Consider the following 19,069-nt stretch of genomic DNA (forward strand, 5'->3'; position numbering starts at 1 on the left):
TGACATCAGCGTTTTATCATTTGACGTCCAGTATTGCGTGTGAACTCAACAACAAGAACACAGTTTGTTAAGGTTAGAGCTGAGGGGTGAGGGGTGATTTGAATTCACTGTAACAGATATTTTGTTGTGAACTATTTTCATTGAAACACATAAGGAACATGGAGTCTGGATTGTGCCATTTGAATGATTATACACATTAACACTTTAAATGTAATCAACTAATAAAATTGACTTACTTAAAAAAATTATTATAAATTAATTAAAAAATTAATTTCAGTGATGTATGGGACACAATGTAATTAAAATAACAAAAATATGATAAAAATTGCTAATCAATAACTCTATTTTCTTATTTTATTTTTAAATACTAATGTAATGCAATGCAATGTAATTTTGGAACTGAAAAATAATATTTGAAATAAAAATAATTAATTTCAACTTTTGTTATTCCATCTATCTGCCTATCATATTCCATCTCACAAGTTATTTATTTTATCTCCTGCTTTAATATTTACAGTGTCCAATTCGTAATGGTGTTCATTCATTTCATCATAGCCATCTGCTTTGTGCTGGTTTTTTTAATTGTTTTTTTTATTTTGTATAATACACTACTATTGTATTTATGTTGTTATCATCATCATTTCTTGTTATCAAAGTTTATCTAATTTGACCTCTATATGTTTTTGAATTGAGCTACATAAATTACATAATAAATAAATCCCACCTCGTCCAAACCATCAGGAAGTAGCAAGTGCTGTGTTTACTGGAAGTCACAGGTGTAGTTGTTTTTGACGTCTTACCCATGAATGAACACCAGAGGGCGCAGCTGAGCCGGCAGTTGACAAGACACCACTGAACATGGCGCTACCAGCACGTCGCTCCAACTTCTAACCTCATCGGACAAATGTTTGATTTTTAAATCAGTTCAAGTGTTTGCACTATGGGGGATCCTTACCAGTATCCCGTGTTCTTCGAGTGCCCTAGTCTGGATGGAGAGCAATTGAAGAGGATAGAAAACTATTTCCATATTCGCCGAAAATCAGGAGGAGGAGAGTGCGGTTCAGTGACAAAAACAAATGATAAAGTTTACAGCATTGCTTTTAAAGAGCGAGAAGGTGAGCTACGTGATTTTAAATATCTGCTGCTTTTGGGTGATTTCTTAAATTGGTTTGTCTTGTTCTGGTGAAAGTGAAAGTAAGCTATGCCTGCCTTGGATCATGTTGATCTCACTCACTCACATTATTTTCACTTATTTATTTGTTTATTTAATAAAATAAACCAATTTTACTGTTTGCAGACCAAGATCCAAACGCGTTTAGTGTCGATGTTAATGTTTTTTCAAATTGAGAATTATGTTACATCTGTCAAATTTAGAAACATATTCTAGTTTCACTTTCGCTGTGCTCAGACTGCTCTTTAAAAAGTACAAGATGAATCTTATTCCTATCTCATTGATCCGGTATCTGATATTTGTGTCATATCAACATCTCAACATGAGCCGTATAGGTTTGCAAATGATGTTAAATTATAAGGAATTCTATAGGTGCAATCCATTCTCTTGCTCTAATAAAAAAAAAAAAATGCATGTCATGGTCACAAGTCACTTAAGATTCTAGAGAGGGTATGTCAGTGAAAACACCAGCTCCTGGGCAGGGACAGAGACCTGTCACTCCTTGTACACTGGAGCAAAACATCCAGACTGAGAGAAACACAAAATATTTCTGAAGGCGCTTTGTGTCTCTTTGTAGTTCTTTTACACCACTTCATGGCCATTTTGTGTGTCCTTGTGTTTGTTTTGCATCTCTTTGTAATTATTTCGCAACCCTGAGATTATTTTGCATCTCATAGCTGTTTTCTATTTCTTTGTAGCTGTTTTGTGTCACACACGTTTTTTAATGCACAGAGTCAAGGAAGAATTTTGGTTTCAACATTTTACACATTTCATTTCAAAAACACAGATGGAGGGGCAACAAAACTGAAAAATGGTTCTAAAAGATAAAGTTCCTAACAAACAATGTCAACTTATTCTGCCTCAGCTCAGCAAAGAGTCCTGGAGATATGTGAGCACATGTTGGAGTTCGCAGGTGGGTCTCTGGTGCTGACTGTAAGAGGAAGCCCCGGACCTCGCAGCTCCTTCCCCACCACTACGTCGACTCCAGGCCAGGCAGTTAGTGCAAAACTGGACTTAACCTCATCACAGGTTAGTGTGGAAAACCTCCAAAAATAATGTTGCACACTAGACATAGAAACAAAATATGATACAGAGTGAATATAGAGAGGTGTTTCTGTTATTTAGCCTACTTTCACTGATTTGAATTGGGTGGACAAAATGATAGAAATACCTGTCAACATAACATAATATAATTAACCAGCCCCCCAAATTGCAGAATCCATTAAAAATGATTTATTGCAGGGCTGTTGTATTAGACTGCATTCGTTTTAGCGAGATGTACCTAATAAACTGACAACTGAGTGTATATCTTTCCAACAACAGAAACAGCAGTCTGTTCTGGCCTCAACTCCTCCACCAAGCGGTGAAGAATATGAACTTCGACCTGATACTTACCTCCTACATTACCTACAGGAATGTCCCGAGGCCGGGGAAGAACTAGAGAAAGAATTTGCTTCTGTGTCCTGCTCTGCTCAGCTTTACCCAGAGGAGGGCAGGGTTTTAGTCAAGAGTTTAGCCCAACCTGGTGTTGTAGATGAAGGTAGAAACTGGAAAGCTGAGGTAGACAAACTCTTTGATGCCTACCTGTGCCACTATGAGGTGGACCCTCACAAAGTCAAAGCTTTGCTTCAGTCCTGCAGTTCTCATCAGACTACAGATGAGGTGAAGGTGTACAGTGAGGGTGGGCTGGTTGTTGTGGTTGGGAAACGTTCTCAGGTGAAGGCGAGGTTGATGGATGTAGTGGACCTGACTGTTAAACATCGAGGGACACACTCACTTAAGAGGCAAACCAGCATTCGTCGACTGGGTGAGGCCAAACTCCGCCTCCTCTGGAAAGAGATTGAGCATGGTGTAGGACGAAATTTTCCAGAAGTTAAGGTCACACAGGGAGATGCAGGTCAGGTAGTTTTGGAAGGTTCTGTGGAGGATATTCTTAAGGCTGGAGATTGGATTTCTGAGAAGGAGAATCTGGTGTTAGAAAGGATAGTTTCTAACATGAGCCCACATCTTCTGGCCTTCCTACGGAAGGCTTATGGAGGTCCAGGGATGCTAGGTAACTTTTTAGGGGTTGGTGACAAGGTGGAAATAGAATTACGAGACGCAGAGCTACGTGTCTTCTCCCTCTCTGCTGATAAACTGGATGATGCAGAAAAAGCACTGCAGGGTGAGTTCAAGGAAGTAAAGATTAATCTACCTACCTGCTCTGCTGTGCCATCTGAGCTTCAAGAAAAGCTTATGTCCAAGAAGAATGAGATGAACAAAGGGCAATGTAGGGCTCGGGTCGTGTTTGGCTCAGACAGCGCAGTGTGCTTACTGGGTCACGCCAGAGAGGTTGAAGAGCTGGGTGAAGCTGTCACACAGTTTATCTTGGACCACACATGCATTGAAGGTAAAGTCATTCTCCAATTCCCAGAGTTAGTACAATTCTTACCAGAACTGCTGCAGCTGCACAAGTTTGACTATTCAGGGGTTACCTTCCATCCTTTAACCTCCTCCTCTAGGCCTATGGTGGTACTGGAAGGTCCAGCCAACAAGGTGACTGAGGTCAGAAACAGACTGGGTCCATTCCTAGACTCCCTTGTTCAGGGCACAGTCACCATAAACCTGCCAGGGGCTGTAAGGTATTTTGAAAGCCCCTCTGGAAGACAGAGCATTTTAAGTGTTGCTCATTCTCAGAAGTGTCTCATACAGTGTCAAGAACAGAATTTGGCATCTGGTACAAGACTGAGTAACAGAGGGACATTAGTTGCCAGCTACAGCCTTTGTGATGGGCTCCAGGTGCTGGTGTGTCAGGGTGACATCACCAAGCAGGATGCTGATGCCCTGGTTAATGCTGCCAATGAAGATCTGGACCATTGTGGAGGTGTTGCTGCTGCACTGAGTAAAGCAGGCGGTCCTGAAATACAGAGGGAGAGCAGTGCCTTAGTAAAGCAGATTGGGAAAATTCCTACAGGTGATGTGATGGTGACCACAGGGGGGAAGCTTAACTGCAAGACACTACTGCATGCTGTTGGACCTGCAGCTGGAAGAGCAGGTGGCAGGGAAAGGTTCTTACTTGAAAAAACTGTCCAGTCTGCTCTGAATATGGCAGAAATCATGGAGTTGAAGTCTATTGCCATGCCCTGTATCAGCTCAGGTGTGTTTGGCGTTCCTCTCACTGTGTGCTCTGAGGCTATTGTAACTGCTGTAAAAAGGTTTGGTAGTCAGGGAGGGCGAAGTCTGCGCAGAATCATCCTGATTGATAACAGAGGAGAGGTAGTGAGGGCCATGCAGGAGGCATGTGACAGGCTTCTCCAAGGGATAAGTACCAAAAACACTACACTTAGTGATTTGGAGTACCTGATGGGTGCTGCTGCCCAAGACACATCAAGAGGAGCCACTGCTGGAGCTCCTGGAGACGGTGTCCATTTTGAGGTTGTTCAGGGAACCATCGAGACCCAGCAGGTGAGAAACTTTGCTTAAATGCTGATGCTGCAAAATATAAATTTTGCTACTTGATTGAGGAATTTTCTGATGCTAATCATCCATAGCTGCTATCGGCTCTGTATTAAACATGGTGAGTAGGATCATTTAAGTGTCAACTCGAATGATTAGATGGATAGATTATTTTTCTTTTCTTTCGTAGGTGGATGCCCTGGTATCTCCTATGGCTGGCCATGACCCTCTCACTACCCGTGTTGGAAACATTTTGTCCAGTGTGGTAGGATCTCAGCTGATTGAAAAGTTTTATAAAGATGCAGGAGGAGCAACACTGCCTGGTGAGATAGTCCTGGTGGAGGGTTTGTCTGCACTGCAATCTAAGGCAGTGATCTTCCTCAATCTACTCTCCTGGGATAATGACCAAAACGGAACTGCAGTCAAGGTGACTTGTTGTATTTTCATAGATTTTTGTGTTACCAGCATTTTTTTATCTTTGTCTGCTTTATTTTTTTCTACTCTTGAAACATTACTTAAAAACTAAGGGGTGTAGTAATCTTGATAATCCTTGAATCTTCTAGGTTCTGAGAAAAAGCATAAGACAAATTCTGGCTTCCTGTGGGATCAGAGGCTTCACTTCAGTTGCCCTCCCCATGCTTGGGACCGGTGCTGTCCTGCGTTTTCCTCACAGTGTGGCATCCAGGGTTCTTCTGGAGGAGGTCCAGGCATTTGAACAGAACCGAATCAGCACATCATCTTTCCGAGTCCGTGTTGTTATTCACCCCAACGACAAAGAATCTAGCAAGGTAAAGGAAGGAAATACAGTTGCCATTCCTTGCAACAAAAAAAGAGTCCTACAAAATTTACTGCAATATATAGACTGAGTCTATTTATTATGTAAATGCTGATGTTATAACTGCAAAGAACTATTGTTGTTAATTTATTGTGTCACAACTGCTCAAACTATTGACTATTGTAATCATTAGAAAACAACAACCCGATTGCATTTTGTTTTTTGTATAGCATGTTATCATGAAACTGGAATGAAACCCTTCACTTTGTCTCTATAGACCTTCCAATCTGCTCAGGAAACTTTGCGTCTAAGAGGATTCACAAATGATGCTAACCCAGATCAAGGTTAGTATGAATATTTTCTTTTTAGTTGCAGGTTGATCAACAATTTGTTAAATTACTTTACTAAATCCTTGAGGAAGCATTTATTCTTTTAAGGCCACAATGGATGCTCGCAAAAAGATACCACTATATTAACCCCTTTTGAAGTTAGGGCCTATATTCCAGCATACTATTAGCTATATGCACATCCAGCAAATAGGAGCATTGCTATTCATTTGGAGTTAAATTTCAGTCTCTTTTCAAGTTTGGTTTGGTCTGCTGTAAGCCTGAGTAAAAAAACCTGGGTCTTAATTTATTGAAGTGTCATCCTCAGTCATTTGCTATTTTGGAGAGATTTTGTGGTGAGATTCTGCCATCATGCATGTGTAAATCCAAAACACTACAAAAAATTGTGGTTAAATTTTCTTTAATTGTGTCACTATCAGCGACCCTTAACACAGAGCCATAAGATATTACTGCAGATTTGATTGAAACTATTAAACCATTATCATGCCTTTTTTTTCTTCTTATATTGCTGTGTCTTTAGCTTCCTTTTACCGCCATGTCTCAGTAACTACTGATGAGGTCACAGCCATGCTGGGCAGAGTCAAACTTCAGATGGTCCATGGTGACATTGTAAATGAGGCCACTGATATTATTGTCAACACAACTGACTTCACCAATAACCAATCTGGTATGAACTAAATGTTTTTGATTGACCTTAGATATAAATGTGGAGCACCACTCCTCTATACAGCTATATACAGTATACTATCCTGGGTTTGAAACTAACTGTATATTCATGAACTCCACAGGTGTTTCCAAAGCTATTCTGACTGCCGCAGGACCTGTTGTTCAAGCTGAGTTAGCACGAGGTAAGTCTTAGGGATGGCCTGAAAAATATTGTAAACACACTTTTATGAGATTTCAGGGATGTGCATAATGCTGTCTTTGCTATTTGATTAAAAAAACATGGATACTAAAGAAGGTAAACCTTAAATCTCGTAATGTGCAATTGCAACCTTGTGTTTTATGTGCATTTTCAATTTGTGCATTTAAAAACTTCATTCAACTTGACTTAAGTCACATTCACAACCACCACCCATCTTGACGTGATGTTTTTTTTTTTCCACTGTTGCTTTTTTTTCATCAGTGGGCATTCCAACAGACTTAATGTGCACCACAGGACCCGGGTTACTTGGCTGTAGAGAAATCATCCATGCTAGTTTCAAGCGTGACCCTCAGTTGATTCGGAAGAACTGCAAAAAGATATTGAAGCAGTGTGAGAGCAAAGGCTACCACTCAGTAGCCCTCCCAGCCATCAACACTGGTTTGTACTGTATGCATATGGGTGTGACTGGGTGTGTATATGAGGGGTTGTGTGTACTTCTGCATTCTGTCAATGAATAATTTGTTTGTGTGCTAATCAAAAACAACTTAGGGTTTTATTCTTTTGTGAAAAACCATATGTAAAAAATAATAACATATGAAAAGTAAAGGTAAAACAACTTGTTAAGGTGGTGGGTCAGTCATTTTCTATAAATGTAGTATAGACTCTAAAATGATAAATCAGAAAATACACTGATAAAAAACCAATAAGAAATAGTACCACTTGAAGATAGTGAATTAACTGCAGGACCAAAATAAAGCTTACAACCTGTCACTGCCACAATGTAAATAGCATCATCGGGTGGCATCTCCATGTGGATTCACAACCATTGTCTTTCTGTCCCGTTAGGTGTGGCTGGTATGGACTCTGTTAAAGCATGTAAAGCCATACTGGACGGCATAACTACAGCTATTAGGGACTTGAAACTGAATTCACTCGCACTCATCCGCATTGTCATCCTGCAGCAGCCGGTCTTCCAGGCTTTCAGGTCAGAGATGAATCTTGTCCATACAGCACCAAGCAATAGAAGGGAAACTTGCAGACAGATTTAGAATAGATGCAGTCTTTGCCCAGTCAGATTTGGTTGGTTTAACTTACCTGTCCTCTATGATATGCTTTTGCAGATCAGAGCTGGAGAATCGATTTGGACAAACCATCCCTTGCCGCTTCAACCTGAGAGGTTTGTTTTCATGTACAAAGCTTGGAAATTGTGTACTCTGTGCCACTTAAACAGTAGTCCATCTTTTTCAGTGCAGAAACTGATTGGGCATCGAGAAATTAAAGTTTGACCCATGGGTTATGATCAAAGGCACTAAGCACTTTTTTTGCTACCATTTGCTAATTAGCAATAAACACAAAGACCTTTGGGAATTTTGTTAGTTTTGCAGATATTTGGCAAAAAAAAAAATTTGTTGGTAGATTAGAAAGTCTGAGGGTCACCAAGGTTATTAGAATTTATCTTTTAGGGAACTTGAACATCTGTAGCAACTTTCATAGCATCGATCCATCCAGTTCACTCACTGAACCACAAATCTCAACTACATGCTAGCACTACACAAAAACCAGGGGATAACCAAAGTTAATTGTCTTTATTCTAGAGGAACCATGACTGTGACTACTACACATTGGTAGTATAGCATAGTATTCATACTTGTCTGTTTTGAACGTTTATCTCAAGTCATGCAGTTTACCTTTGTGCCACAAGATGATGCCAAAGCATTAGCTATGATGATGACAGTCAAACCAAACAGACAAGTAAACTACATAGGATCTTACACAGTACTATTATCCATTGTTGATGTTCCTGATTAATTAAAATTCCTCAACATGGAAACACAAAAGTTCTTCCTATTAACTGATATAAGTAGTGTATAAAACCTTATTATGAAATGCATTATTTGGATATAATGTTAAAGATCTTTTTTAATTGTGTCAGATCAGCAACCAGGAGGGATATTTGATAGGTCAGATTAACAATATTCTCCATTAAGTGGATAATTGATATTGTGGACATCACACAAATTCCAAGACTGAAAGTCTCTTTTTTTCTTTTATTTTTTAGAAAAAGCTAAACAGAAGCTCAAGGAGTGGCAAGAGAAGTACTCAAAAACCCCAGCATCTTCAGCAACACAAGGAGAAACCTTCATCTCCTCAAAGCCGCAGCCGGCTGTATTAACTGTGATTTGTAATGGTTCGGATATCATCACGACCGTCAAGAGTGATTTGGAGGGGATCCTGCAGAAGCAGCTGGTAGACAGAGTGGTGAATGTGCATGATTTTTCCAGCCTTGATGCCATGGAGCTGGAAGCGGTGCTAACAAAAGTCAGAGTCTTAGGAATGAGTCTGGAACAAAGGAAACGTCAAAGTTCAAGAAGCGTGGATGGCAACAGAGCAGGAATCACAGCTAGAGCTGAAGCTAGAGCTCACTCAGGGTCAGGAGAAGAAGTCTATGTGCTGAGAGGCCTAAAAGAGGACGTTTTGAGTGTCACTGAACTTGTAAACACAGCAGTCCACAAAGCACTTATTGAAGACCTCCAAGACAAAAAAGAAGCAATGTTGGCTCTTACTGTCCAATGGTCGATTCAGCACACGGATGGAGCCTGGCAGGAGCTGAGCCTGCATGACAACTACGTGCTGGAGAACGCTCACATTAATAAACAAGTGTCTGCAGATGTGACGGCACCAGACAGAATGATTGCGAAGGTAAACGTGAAGTCGAGAGAAGCCAAAAACTGGCAAACAGGGATCACATACAGAGTGAGAAGGAGTGAGACCGGAGCAAGTATGTCACGATTTGCAGTTTTCAATTTTTTACTTAACTCACGTTAAACTTGGCTTATGTTTAAACCATCCTCTTTTTTGAACAAGATTAAGTTGTATGACTTCTACTTCAGCCTTAGAGTTGCCGGCACAATGGGAACCTATGCATGAAGAAGTCTTCAAAAAGGTCGAGCTACAACTTAACTCACAAGAGTATCAGGATGTAGCTCAGGGTTTCCTCAAAACGGCTAAATACAATATTCAAAAGGTCAGTATACTAACACAAAAAATGTACATTTCCCATAGGTTTTTAAGCATTAAAAACCTGGAGTACAGAATAAGTAACTGATTTATTGTCTTCTGATCTCAGATTGAGCGTGTGCAAAACCTCTACCTGTGGCATGCCTATACTGTGTGTAGGCAGCGTATACTTGGCAAAAATGGGCTAGCAGAACTCGGGGAGAAGTCCCTCTACCATGGCACATCAGCAGAGTCATGCAACTGCATTGAAAGGGACAGATTTGACAGGAGCTTTGCAGGAGCACATGGTAAGGAGTTTTGTCATATGTTGCTATATCAAAACCATTGAAATGAATGTGTCTATGAAAATAAAAGCAAAAATTTAATTAGCTAATCGATCATGTCAACCTCTTGGCAAGAAAGTAAAGTCCCATAATGTTGAATTATTGCTCAAAAGTTGATATGCATCTTTTCTATCACAGCTGCCATGTATGGAAAAGGAGTTTACTTCGCGGTCAATGCAGACTATTCTGCCAGTAGATATTCCCCACCAGACACGTCAGGCCTGAGGCGGCTGTATGTTGCTCGGGTCCTGACTGGCCGATACACAGTCGGTAATTCTTCCATGAAAGCGCCCCCTCCTCGTGGCAGCGATCCCACTGACTGCTTCGACAGTTTGGTGAACAACCAGCAGCAGCCCTCCATGTTTGTCATCTTCCACGATGACCAGGCCTACCCAGAATACCTCATCACTTTCAACTGAAAAGAAAAAAGGATAAGGAACAACAAGAAAAGTCGTGGTTCCTGTGGTGCAAAATGATCCTTGTTAAGTACAAAAATAGTGATTACTGTCTACTTCCAGTTAATGATTTTTGTCGTGATCTGATTTTGAGCTAGAAGCACTTCATAGGACAACAAAACAACCAGATGTGGTGACATCTTAACGACACTGTATTGAACATCCTAATGGACAATGCTATACCACAGAAGCACTCCACTTTTCTTTTTTCTTGTGAAATAATTAAGTTGTGTGCAATAGCTTTAGCAAAGAGTGCACTATTTTAATTTGTTTTATCTCACTGAATGATGGAAATACCAAGCTATGATAACAGTTATAAATTTATTTTAAGAAATGTCTCTAGTTTTTTCACATTAATGCAGTTAACTTACTTTTCCATTTTTACGGATGATGTATTAAGTATATCAAGTATTATGTATAAAACTGACACAAACTTTAATAGTATGTAGAGCAGTATACATATAAGCAAACATAAATTTTACTCAATGAAGATTTTGTGACAGAATAATCCAAGTAATTTCGGCCATTATAATTTAGAGAGGATTTCTCTTTGAACAGTGCAGGAGAATACTGACTCAATACGGAGTGTCTCTGTTTTTGACAATCATTTACATAATATTTACATATGGCTAAGGAAAAAATAACACAATTACTCAAAAGTCAAAGTTACTTACACATCTTTATTAACAGTTTTAGAAGAACAGTAAGATAATAAAATGATGATTTGTAACTGAGATTTTGATTGTGGTACATTCTTATCATTAAGGGGCATCAGAATGGTCATCTTATGATAAAAGCATTTTTGATTTTTAGAAACATTTATTAGGTTATTAGTAAGAAGATCAAAACAAAGTAAAAGCTTAATTTTACATATCATTAAGGAGTACAGAGGATTTATTTATTTTAACATGAAATATCCACCAACAAAAAGAAGTATTCATATTCAAGTCTTATGATTAACCCCTGTGTGCTCCAACATATAGCAATTAAGAGGGAAAAATAGTATTAAGCCAGCAGATGAAGTGTTGAGGCTATCCTTTTAAAAAAAAAAAAAAAAAACCCATGAAGGTCATCTGTGTAAGCAGGTTATTATGAGCCATACTCTTTGTCTTGTTGGGCGACCTCTAGTGGCAGTAGTCGTTATGATGGGATCAAAAGAGGAAGTCATTTTGTAGTATATAGAGCTACAAAGTCCAAGGGTAAAGTTGTGGGACAGTCATGGATAAGAGAAACGACTGGGAAAGTCCTAAGTTTTTAACTTTAACTGCATGTTTATTATTGTAACCATGACAACAAGGGTCCTCTAAGGAAGTATTTATAAACCTTGATCTGCCCGTTAACCTAACCTAAGTTGTTTTTGTGTCTAAGCATAACCAAACAGTGACCGCTCCATGAGCTTGTTGTAACCCTGACAATGAAGGTCCAGTACGCCTGTCGATAGCACTTCATACAGGTTGTATTATCATAACCATGATAACAAAGGTCAGATCAGAGGGTAGAGATAAACAGCCTATGTGGTCATTTAGGTTAGCAACTCATTGGAGGTGTTATAAGTACAAAAAGAAGAAATCACATTTTGTAATTTTCTGACCAATATTACAAGATTGATGTATTTGAAAGCAGTGAACATTTCTATTCACTTTACACAGGGAAAAGCAAAAATCCACTGAATGAGGAGTACTTATTAACATTATCACTGATCCTCATATTCGGCCAAAGACGAACATTAATCTTGTCACCAACTTGTAGCTGCAAGATAGCGCTGTTAGATCCAGAGGTTGGGTGGTTTGGAGAATGACCATACCACGACACTACCCTGTGTCCATTTTTGTACAGACTGCCACCACATTCCTCCCCTCCTCCCCAGCAGAGGGAAGAGTAGGTGAAATAATAGACTCCTTGCACTGGTGCTGTAAAATAACCTTCATCGAGAAACAACAATTAAACAGAGCAAGTTAAAAAAATTGATTACTACATGGAACGAAAAGGTAATAATGAATACTGACCTGTGTATTGGCTGTAATGTCCTCCACTGTTGGACAGAACATGACTGTACACCAGGGAGTACAGAACATTTACAGGACCAATGTTGCCATCTATTGGTAATGCAGCAGAAAATGCAACCCGAGGTTTTCCTGAAAGATATAAACTTGATTATGTCCGTTTTATAATTACAACCTACAGTATATACAAATGTTATTTAAGTCTGAGCTGTTCTGAAGCAAACTTAGGGCAAGATAGTTTTCATTAATAGTTTGTCTCCTGGAAGTTCATCTGGTCAGTGTTAAACATTGCTAACACCATCAAATTTTTGTGGTGGTTACAAGAGAAACTTCACCTAACTGTGCATAACCATGGTTTAGTTTACGTTATTACCTTGACTTAGTTCAGTCACCGTGCTGTTAAGTGCATACAACTTCATCTCAGTGGCCTCCAGCTTTTTGTTTGTTTCCTCCAGTGCCTTCACAGTAGCTGCAAATCTTTCACTAAGAGCCCCCAGCTCCTCCAGCACCGAGTAGATGAGTGATTCACAGCTTTGGGTGGCTGCTGTTGTTTTTGTCATCAAAATGCCATTATTCTCCACCTTGGTGTCCGCCAGATCTTCATGTGTCAGCTCAGTGATCTGGATCTCATTGCCCTCACCTTTGGCCTGGCCTCCAGACAGACCAGCAAGCAAACACACAAGCATCATTATCGATAATCTCCCCATTTTTCAGCTTGGAAATGATTGTTGACTAACAGTGAAAGAAATCTATTTATAAGGAAGCCCAGATTAATTATTGATTCTACTACAAAAACATCATTTAAGAAAATCATAAAAGTAAGCATTATATTACCGTGCATAAAGTTCAGTTTCCCTGTGGCTCCTTGGCAGTTGTTTTAATCACTCTTCAAGCCAAGGCCATAGTTAAACTAGGTGCATTGTGGGGAAATATTTTGCCTGACTCATTTATTTACCCTTCAATAGACTCTTAAAACTTAAATAATAAATGAAGTTACACAGCTTATCTTATCATAAAGACTGAAGTTCATCTCCATTTCTTTCCTTGATAATTACAATGAAGGGCATGCCAAGATTCAGTGGAAACTGAATCTCTGTGACCCGGTGGCTATGAATAGCTGCTTGTTTATGCAGTGAGGAAAGTTAAGTCTCAGAGAGAGAGAGGAGTTGAGGGTGAGAGAAAGATTTGGGAAGGTAGAAAAAGTAAACATGAGAAACAGCAGCTAATTGACGGCAAGCGTGTTAGATTTTGCTGAATAATATCAACGATTAGAAAACACCACAGAAAGCAGTTTAAAAGAAAGTTAGGTCTAGTCACTGACATGGAGTTTACCAGGTGTTACCTGCCAATGGAATGGGAAGAGAGATGGAGGAGAGAGAAGGAGAGGAGGAAAAGGGTGATTGAAGAAGGCGGAGAAGGGATAGAACAGGACAACCGTGAGCTGAGGAGGATTGTGGCTTACAATGACTCCAGTATGGGCCTATCAAGTGGGAGTAGTAAGAAAGAGGGGTCAGAGGTCATAATGGGTAGTACTTCTCAGCAGGGGATCCAGGAGCCTATGAGCGAGGAGGCATTTGGGGATGAAGGACTTGGGGATGACGTCCACACATTATGCAGTAAAACCTCTCCTAATGAGATATTCAGGGCCCTGAAGGAACTCTGGGATTCATCTCTTCTCACAGATCTGACTCTGACTACTGAGAATGGGAGCAGCTACCATGTGCACTCCCCTATCCTGGCTGCTGTCAGCTCCCTCATGCTGGAGAGACTTAGGGAAAGGAGTGGAGAACGATCAGACGGTAATAGGGATGTGGGATTCCGCAGGTGGTCAGTGTCTATGGGTACTGAGATTGATCATGTAGGGCTTCAGGCAGTTGTGGAGTTTGCCTATACTGGGGTTGTATTTTCTTTAAACAAAGACACCATGGCCCAGATCAAGGCTGCAGCTCAACTGCTGGGGGTCCCCAGAGTGCTGGATGTCTGCAACAAAGAGGAAACAATGAAGGGGGATGGAAGTACCAAGACAAAAGAGCAAAAGATCTCTGCTCTAGAGGAAATGAAGATTACTCTTCAGTCCATTGAACAACTGTGGACAGACAGAGTGGGATGTGATGTGATTTTGGACGTGGATGGGACTTTATTCCATGGTTAGTAGACATTATGTCCTTCTTATGACTGCAATCTTTAGGTATCTTGATGATTATTTGATAGTGGTCAAAGTGTGAACTCTTCTTTTGTCTGTCTCCAGTTCACAGAGTTATCCTGGCGGCAAGCAGTGACTATTTCCGTGGCATGTTCACCTGCGGGATGAGGGAATCCCATCAGACCTGTGTTTCCCTTCCCTTCCTGTTAGCATCTGAGTTAGAGGCTCTTATAGGCTGCTCCTACAGTGGGACCCTTTCACTCAGCTGGGACTGCATCTTCGAGATCACCTGCACAGCCCTGCAGCTTCAGTTCCAGTCCGCCCTCTCACTTTGCCTTGACTTCATGCGACAGGAAATAGAGGTAAGCTCCTGCCTGGATATTGTGTCTTTTGCTGAAGCATATGGAATGTCAGAGCTCCTTGAAGAAGCTAATGACTTTGTACTGAGGAACTTCTGGGAGGTGTCATCCACAGCAAAATTTCAGGACCTACCTGTAGAGAAGCTTCTAGACTTCCTCCACTGTGATGGTCTGTGCGTGCCCACAGAGTTGGCTGTATTTCGAGCTGTAATCTCATGGATTGAGGCAGATCCTGAGGAGAGATTGGGCCAAGCTGATTTACTGATGGCCGCAGTCCGCTTCCCCCTCATGACCTTTCGAGAGTTCAGGGAGGTCAGGGCCATTAACCTGCGCATGGAGTGCTTTGGAAACAAGGAAGTGGAACTGTATGGTTCAGCACTCAAGGAATTTGCTTTCAGCCTTCCAAAAACCCAAGATCAGTGTCGCATCAGACGACCCAAAGATGCTCTGGTTCTGGTCGGGGGAGACCAGCTAAACCCTGATATGGGTCAGCGCATAACAAGCAGGGAACTGTGGTTTGCAAACTCCCTGCGCAGTGGCACAGGTTTGGTGAAGGAGATAGAGTGGAAGAAGCTGGGTGAGATACCAGACAAGCCAAAGTTCAGGCATGGAGTAACAGCAATGGACGGGAGGCTGTATGTGTTTGGAGGATGCTACTTCTATGCAAATGATAACATAATGAAATCTGTCTACAGGTAAACGGAGGCAGTCAATGCACAAATATCTTCTCACATTCAGTAACCAAGAATGTCTCACAGTTGCTCATTTGTAATCTCACTTTTTCCATCTTTACCTTTACCTTCATGGCATATATGCTAGTTACGATCCCGTACAGGACAGCTGGAAGAGGCTGGCTGACATGCAGGAGCTTAGAAGTAACTTCTCAGTGGTGGCACATGAGGAACGCCTTTACGCCATTGGTGGAGATGAGGAGATCAACACCAATGTAGACAGCGTTGAGATGTACAACCCAGACACTGACTCCTGGAGGTAAGATTAGTGATGTAACACCTAAAGCAGACTATTCAACACAGTATTGACCTTTCAAAGGAGAAGAACAGAGGCAAGATGAATTGAGGTCCAGTTTTAGCATGCCCAAATGTATTAGGGATGTGTCATGTTGGTTTTTGAATAAAAGACATGCTTGTCAAAGACTAAGATTATTAAAAGTAGTTAATTCTTATAATATACAATGATATATCAAGGATGAAAGGTGAGTTCACTTGCTGTTTGACCCTAAATCCTTCCATGCAAATGCAATGCCAAAGGTTGGCCAGCAGATGTCACCATTTTGACTGCTTCAAACAATTTGATAGAGTGGTTCATTGCTTTGAAAAGCTTTGTTTCCCCCATCAGGAGGCAAAATGGAAAATTCCAGGAGTGGGAGGTTGACTTTACATTTCTATACCAAAAATGTCTAATGTCTGACTTACAGTTTTTTGTTTGTTTGTTTTTTCTTTTTTTTTTTTTACATTTGCATTCCAAGCCAGTAGGAGGCAGTGTCACAGTTATGGTGGTGGCTTTCACAATTATACAATATAATACACCTGTGCAGTTGAGGCTCTGTTTGGATGGCAGGAGGAGCAGTTCTTACAAACTCAATCAAGAAAAAGAAAATTCAACAGCTGTAATATTGTCCATCTTGTCAGACACTGAATAATCTGTGCAAAGGCCAAAACACAAGCTGAACCATTCATCACCTGTTAGCTTAGCTTAGCTGCTAAACTTTTGGACTGTTTGTTGCCATTTAGGCATCCACCACATTACTGTTAGTAACAACATCTCTACATAAGAAAATTGAAATGTAAGTCAACAATGCAGAGTGGAAAAATGTAAGTTCACAATATATGAGTTGATGAATTGCATGTCTATGTTGGTTTGTAAGGTCTTGCTGTTGTATCTGAATCTTCTCCTGAAGCTTTGATAATAATTATGTTCATATAGGTTTACAGCCATTTTTTGTGGCCCTCCCTTGTCTTGCCACACATACACACACACACACACACACACACACACACACACACACACACACACACACACACACACACACACACATAGACCTACACTATATTTGGTTTGCAATATTGTAGGAGGTTGCAGTGGATTGCTCAGCTTTTTTGTTTTTTAGCTGTGTGTCCTGGACTTAAAATGCTATTATAGTTGACAAAAATATATAGCTTATCAACCGACTAATTGTACCTCTTGTCTAGTTAGGACTGAAAACTCTGGGATATAGAGGCTACGTTTATTGTTTTATTCCTCCTTTACATTCCTGTCTGATACCTCTTGTTTCATTTTTCCCAGCTTCGTCCATCCCCTGGACCAGGCTCTGAGTGGCTACGCTGTCACTGCTTTAGATGGAGGAATCTTCATTTCTGGAGGTTTCAACTGTAAGTATGTGTGTCTGGTGTCCATGCTCCTGTACCACCCAGAGAGAGGAACCACATACCTGGCAGACATGGCCAATGATCGAGCTCAGCATTGCATGGAGGCCCTGCGAGGCCATCTTTACGTCAGCGGTGGGGTGTGTAACCTGAGGAAATTTTACACTGATCAACAAGCCTGTGAGGTGTATGATCCTGTGACTGATTCCTGGACTGCTTTTGCATCACTGCCTGTGCCCCATGTGGGTGCCGCCTCAGCTGTCCTGGAAGAGAAGATCTATATACTGGGTGGATACTGCCAGGACGACTACAGTGAGTCTGGACTGGTCCACCGGTTTGATCCCAGCACACAGCGATGGGAGAACATGGGCAGACTGCCTGGGGCTGTTACTGACATTCGTGCATGTGTGCTCCGATTGCCTGAACACTTGAGACAGTAACTCTGTAGTGAAATAATCAAACGTGTTGAATACAAAAATGTGGCAAAATATAAAAATAATAGCAACTTTTAGAATACACTGACTTAATCTACCCGGAATTGGATTATTAGCAAATCTGATTTAGGTATACATCTAGTACTGCTTTTTGTACTGACAAAGATATAGTTTATATTAAGGAATTCGAGTCTAGAACTGTTCTGTAAATGCCAGATGATTTTTGTCTTACCATCTTCCTATGTTAAATTTATAGTATCCCCAAGAGTAGTATATATAAACTCAAGAACTAGTTACTCTATTAAAAATAAAAAGTATTTTATAGTTTTACCTTGTTGCTGAGTGACAAAGGTTGCGAGTTAAGAAAAAAAGATTATACCCAAGAGTATATTACAAATGTTTAAAAAATATATCTTTTTGAAGAAGTGGGAATATACACTATGATAATCTCCCTTTCAATTCAACTTTGTGTGGTGTTTTATTAAATATCCAGGTGGATCATTTTGTATGTTGGACTTGTATGTTGGTTTATGGACTTGACTACAAAGGATATAATGATGCTACATTTAACAAACTATCTTTAGACTTAATATACAGTACAGTTTTTGTTGTTTTTGTAAGGATTTTTTTTGCTGATGATTGAAAGTAAATGTTTATATATTCACTTCAGTTTTTAAAACATTTTTTATCAAATATTTGTCTCATGCAAATACAGGTACCCCCCAAAAATGCTACTGTAGTGATTAAACAACAGTTTAAAAGGAACCTAACGTTCCACATATAATGTTATATTGCAAACTAATTAATTTATATTCTCTTTACAGCTGTACAGATGTGCCTCCTTTCATAAAATACAAAATAATCATCCTACCACAAATAGATAGCCCTTTAATTGTCATATAATGAGCAATAAAGCATGAAAATGAACTTCAGTTTGACTTAAAGCATGTACCAAACACAGCCTTCCTCTCCAGAGACATTTTCCAGATAGTTTCTAATGGCTAGTAGTAAGTAGTCTATAGCCATGCAATGAGTATGGTACAATCTGGTATTTAAGCACTTAAACAATGTTTACATTTTAAGTTCCAGGCCCAGCACCACATTTTGGATTTGACAAAGGTGTCTTAACAAATTAATTCAGTCTCTAAAGAAAGAAGAAGAAAAAGATGTCCCTAAAAAAACTGATAAAATAAAAGCATCTTGTTCACATGCCTTACCTCAAAAATCTATGATGTTGGGAAGACAAGGAACCCACTGAAGACACTTGAATAGATTTTTCCACCTTTCCACAGGATGATGTTGACCCGGTCTCTGGCATTCAATTCAAGAATCACTGTGTTGCTGGTGGTGTCGCTGA

The 19,069-nt window shown here is 40.1% G+C and overlaps 3 protein-coding genes across 3 annotated transcripts; 2 read left to right on the top strand and 1 right to left on the bottom strand.

The window, feature by feature from the left end:
- The first annotated feature begins 848 nt into the window (after positions 1-848).
- Positions 849-11,453, top strand: LOC111239948 (poly [ADP-ribose] polymerase 14-like). Its single transcript, XM_022769896.1, has 15 exons — positions 849-1,115; positions 2,037-2,200; positions 2,495-4,615; positions 4,797-5,033; positions 5,170-5,394; positions 5,659-5,725; positions 6,249-6,395; positions 6,517-6,576; positions 6,855-7,031; positions 7,440-7,578; positions 7,715-7,770; positions 8,653-9,372; positions 9,485-9,618; positions 9,721-9,898; positions 10,073-11,453. The coding sequence occupies exons 1-15, from the start codon at positions 941-943 to the stop codon at positions 10,351-10,353; spliced, it is 4,881 nt and encodes a 1,626-aa protein (XP_022625617.1). The 5' UTR covers positions 849-940; the 3' UTR covers positions 10,354-11,453.
- On the bottom strand, positions 11,427-13,081 carry LOC111239965 (complement C1q-like protein 2). Its single transcript, XM_022769925.1, has 3 exons — positions 12,766-13,081; positions 12,396-12,524; positions 11,427-12,311 (listed from the first exon to the last, which is right to left on the bottom strand). Exons 1-3 carry the CDS (start codon positions 13,079-13,081, stop codon positions 12,031-12,033), a joined length of 726 nt encoding a protein of 241 aa, XP_022625646.1. The 3' UTR covers positions 11,427-12,030.
- Positions 13,082-13,713: 632 nt separating this feature from the next.
- LOC111239970 (kelch-like protein 33) lies at positions 13,714-17,718 on the top strand. The gene is made up of 5 exons (XM_022769933.1): positions 13,714-13,901; positions 13,956-14,539; positions 14,641-15,589; positions 15,714-15,884; positions 17,199-17,718. The coding sequence occupies exons 1-5, from the start codon at positions 13,714-13,716 to the stop codon at positions 17,716-17,718; spliced, it is 2,412 nt and encodes an 803-aa protein (XP_022625654.1).
- The last annotated feature ends 1,351 nt before the right edge of the window (positions 17,719-19,069 follow it).

This window comes from Seriola dumerili, unplaced genomic scaffold, assembly GCF_002260705.1.
Source record: "Seriola dumerili isolate Sdu_G_001 unplaced genomic scaffold, Sdu_1.0 BDQW01006988.1, whole genome shotgun sequence".
Classification (NCBI taxonomy): Eukaryota; Metazoa; Chordata; class Actinopteri; order Carangiformes; family Carangidae; genus Seriola; species Seriola dumerili.

Coding starts and splice junctions, on each gene's coding strand:
- LOC111239948 (XM_022769896.1), top strand. CDS start 941: ATGGGGGATCCTTACCAGTATCCCGTGTTCTTCGAGTGCCCTAGTCTG. Junction 4,616..4,796: donor GAACCATCGAGACCCAGCAG/GTGAGAAACTTT, acceptor TTTCTTTCGTAG/GTGGATGCCCTGGTATCTCC. Junction 7,579..7,714: donor CCGGTCTTCCAGGCTTTCAG/GTCAGAGATGAA, acceptor ATGCTTTTGCAG/ATCAGAGCTGGAGAATCGAT.
- LOC111239965 (XM_022769925.1), bottom strand. CDS start 13,081: ATGATGCTTGTGTGTTTGCTTGCTGGTCTGTCTGGAGGCCAGGCCAAA. Junction 12,525..12,765: donor GGTGACTGAACTAAGTCAAG/GTAATAACGTAA, acceptor TATATCTTTCAG/GAAAACCTCGGGTTGCATTT. Junction 12,312..12,395: donor ACATTACAGCCAATACACAG/GTCAGTATTCAT, acceptor TTCTCGATGAAG/GTTATTTTACAGCACCAGTG.
- LOC111239970 (XM_022769933.1), top strand. CDS start 13,714: ATGGAGTTTACCAGGTGTTACCTGCCAATGGAATGGGAAGAGAGATGG. Junction 13,902..13,955: donor GGGAGTAGTAAGAAAGAGGG/GTCAGAGGTCAT, acceptor GGAGCCTATGAG/CGAGGAGGCATTTGGGGATG. Junction 14,540..14,640: donor GGATGGGACTTTATTCCATG/GTTAGTAGACAT, acceptor GTCTGTCTCCAG/TTCACAGAGTTATCCTGGCG.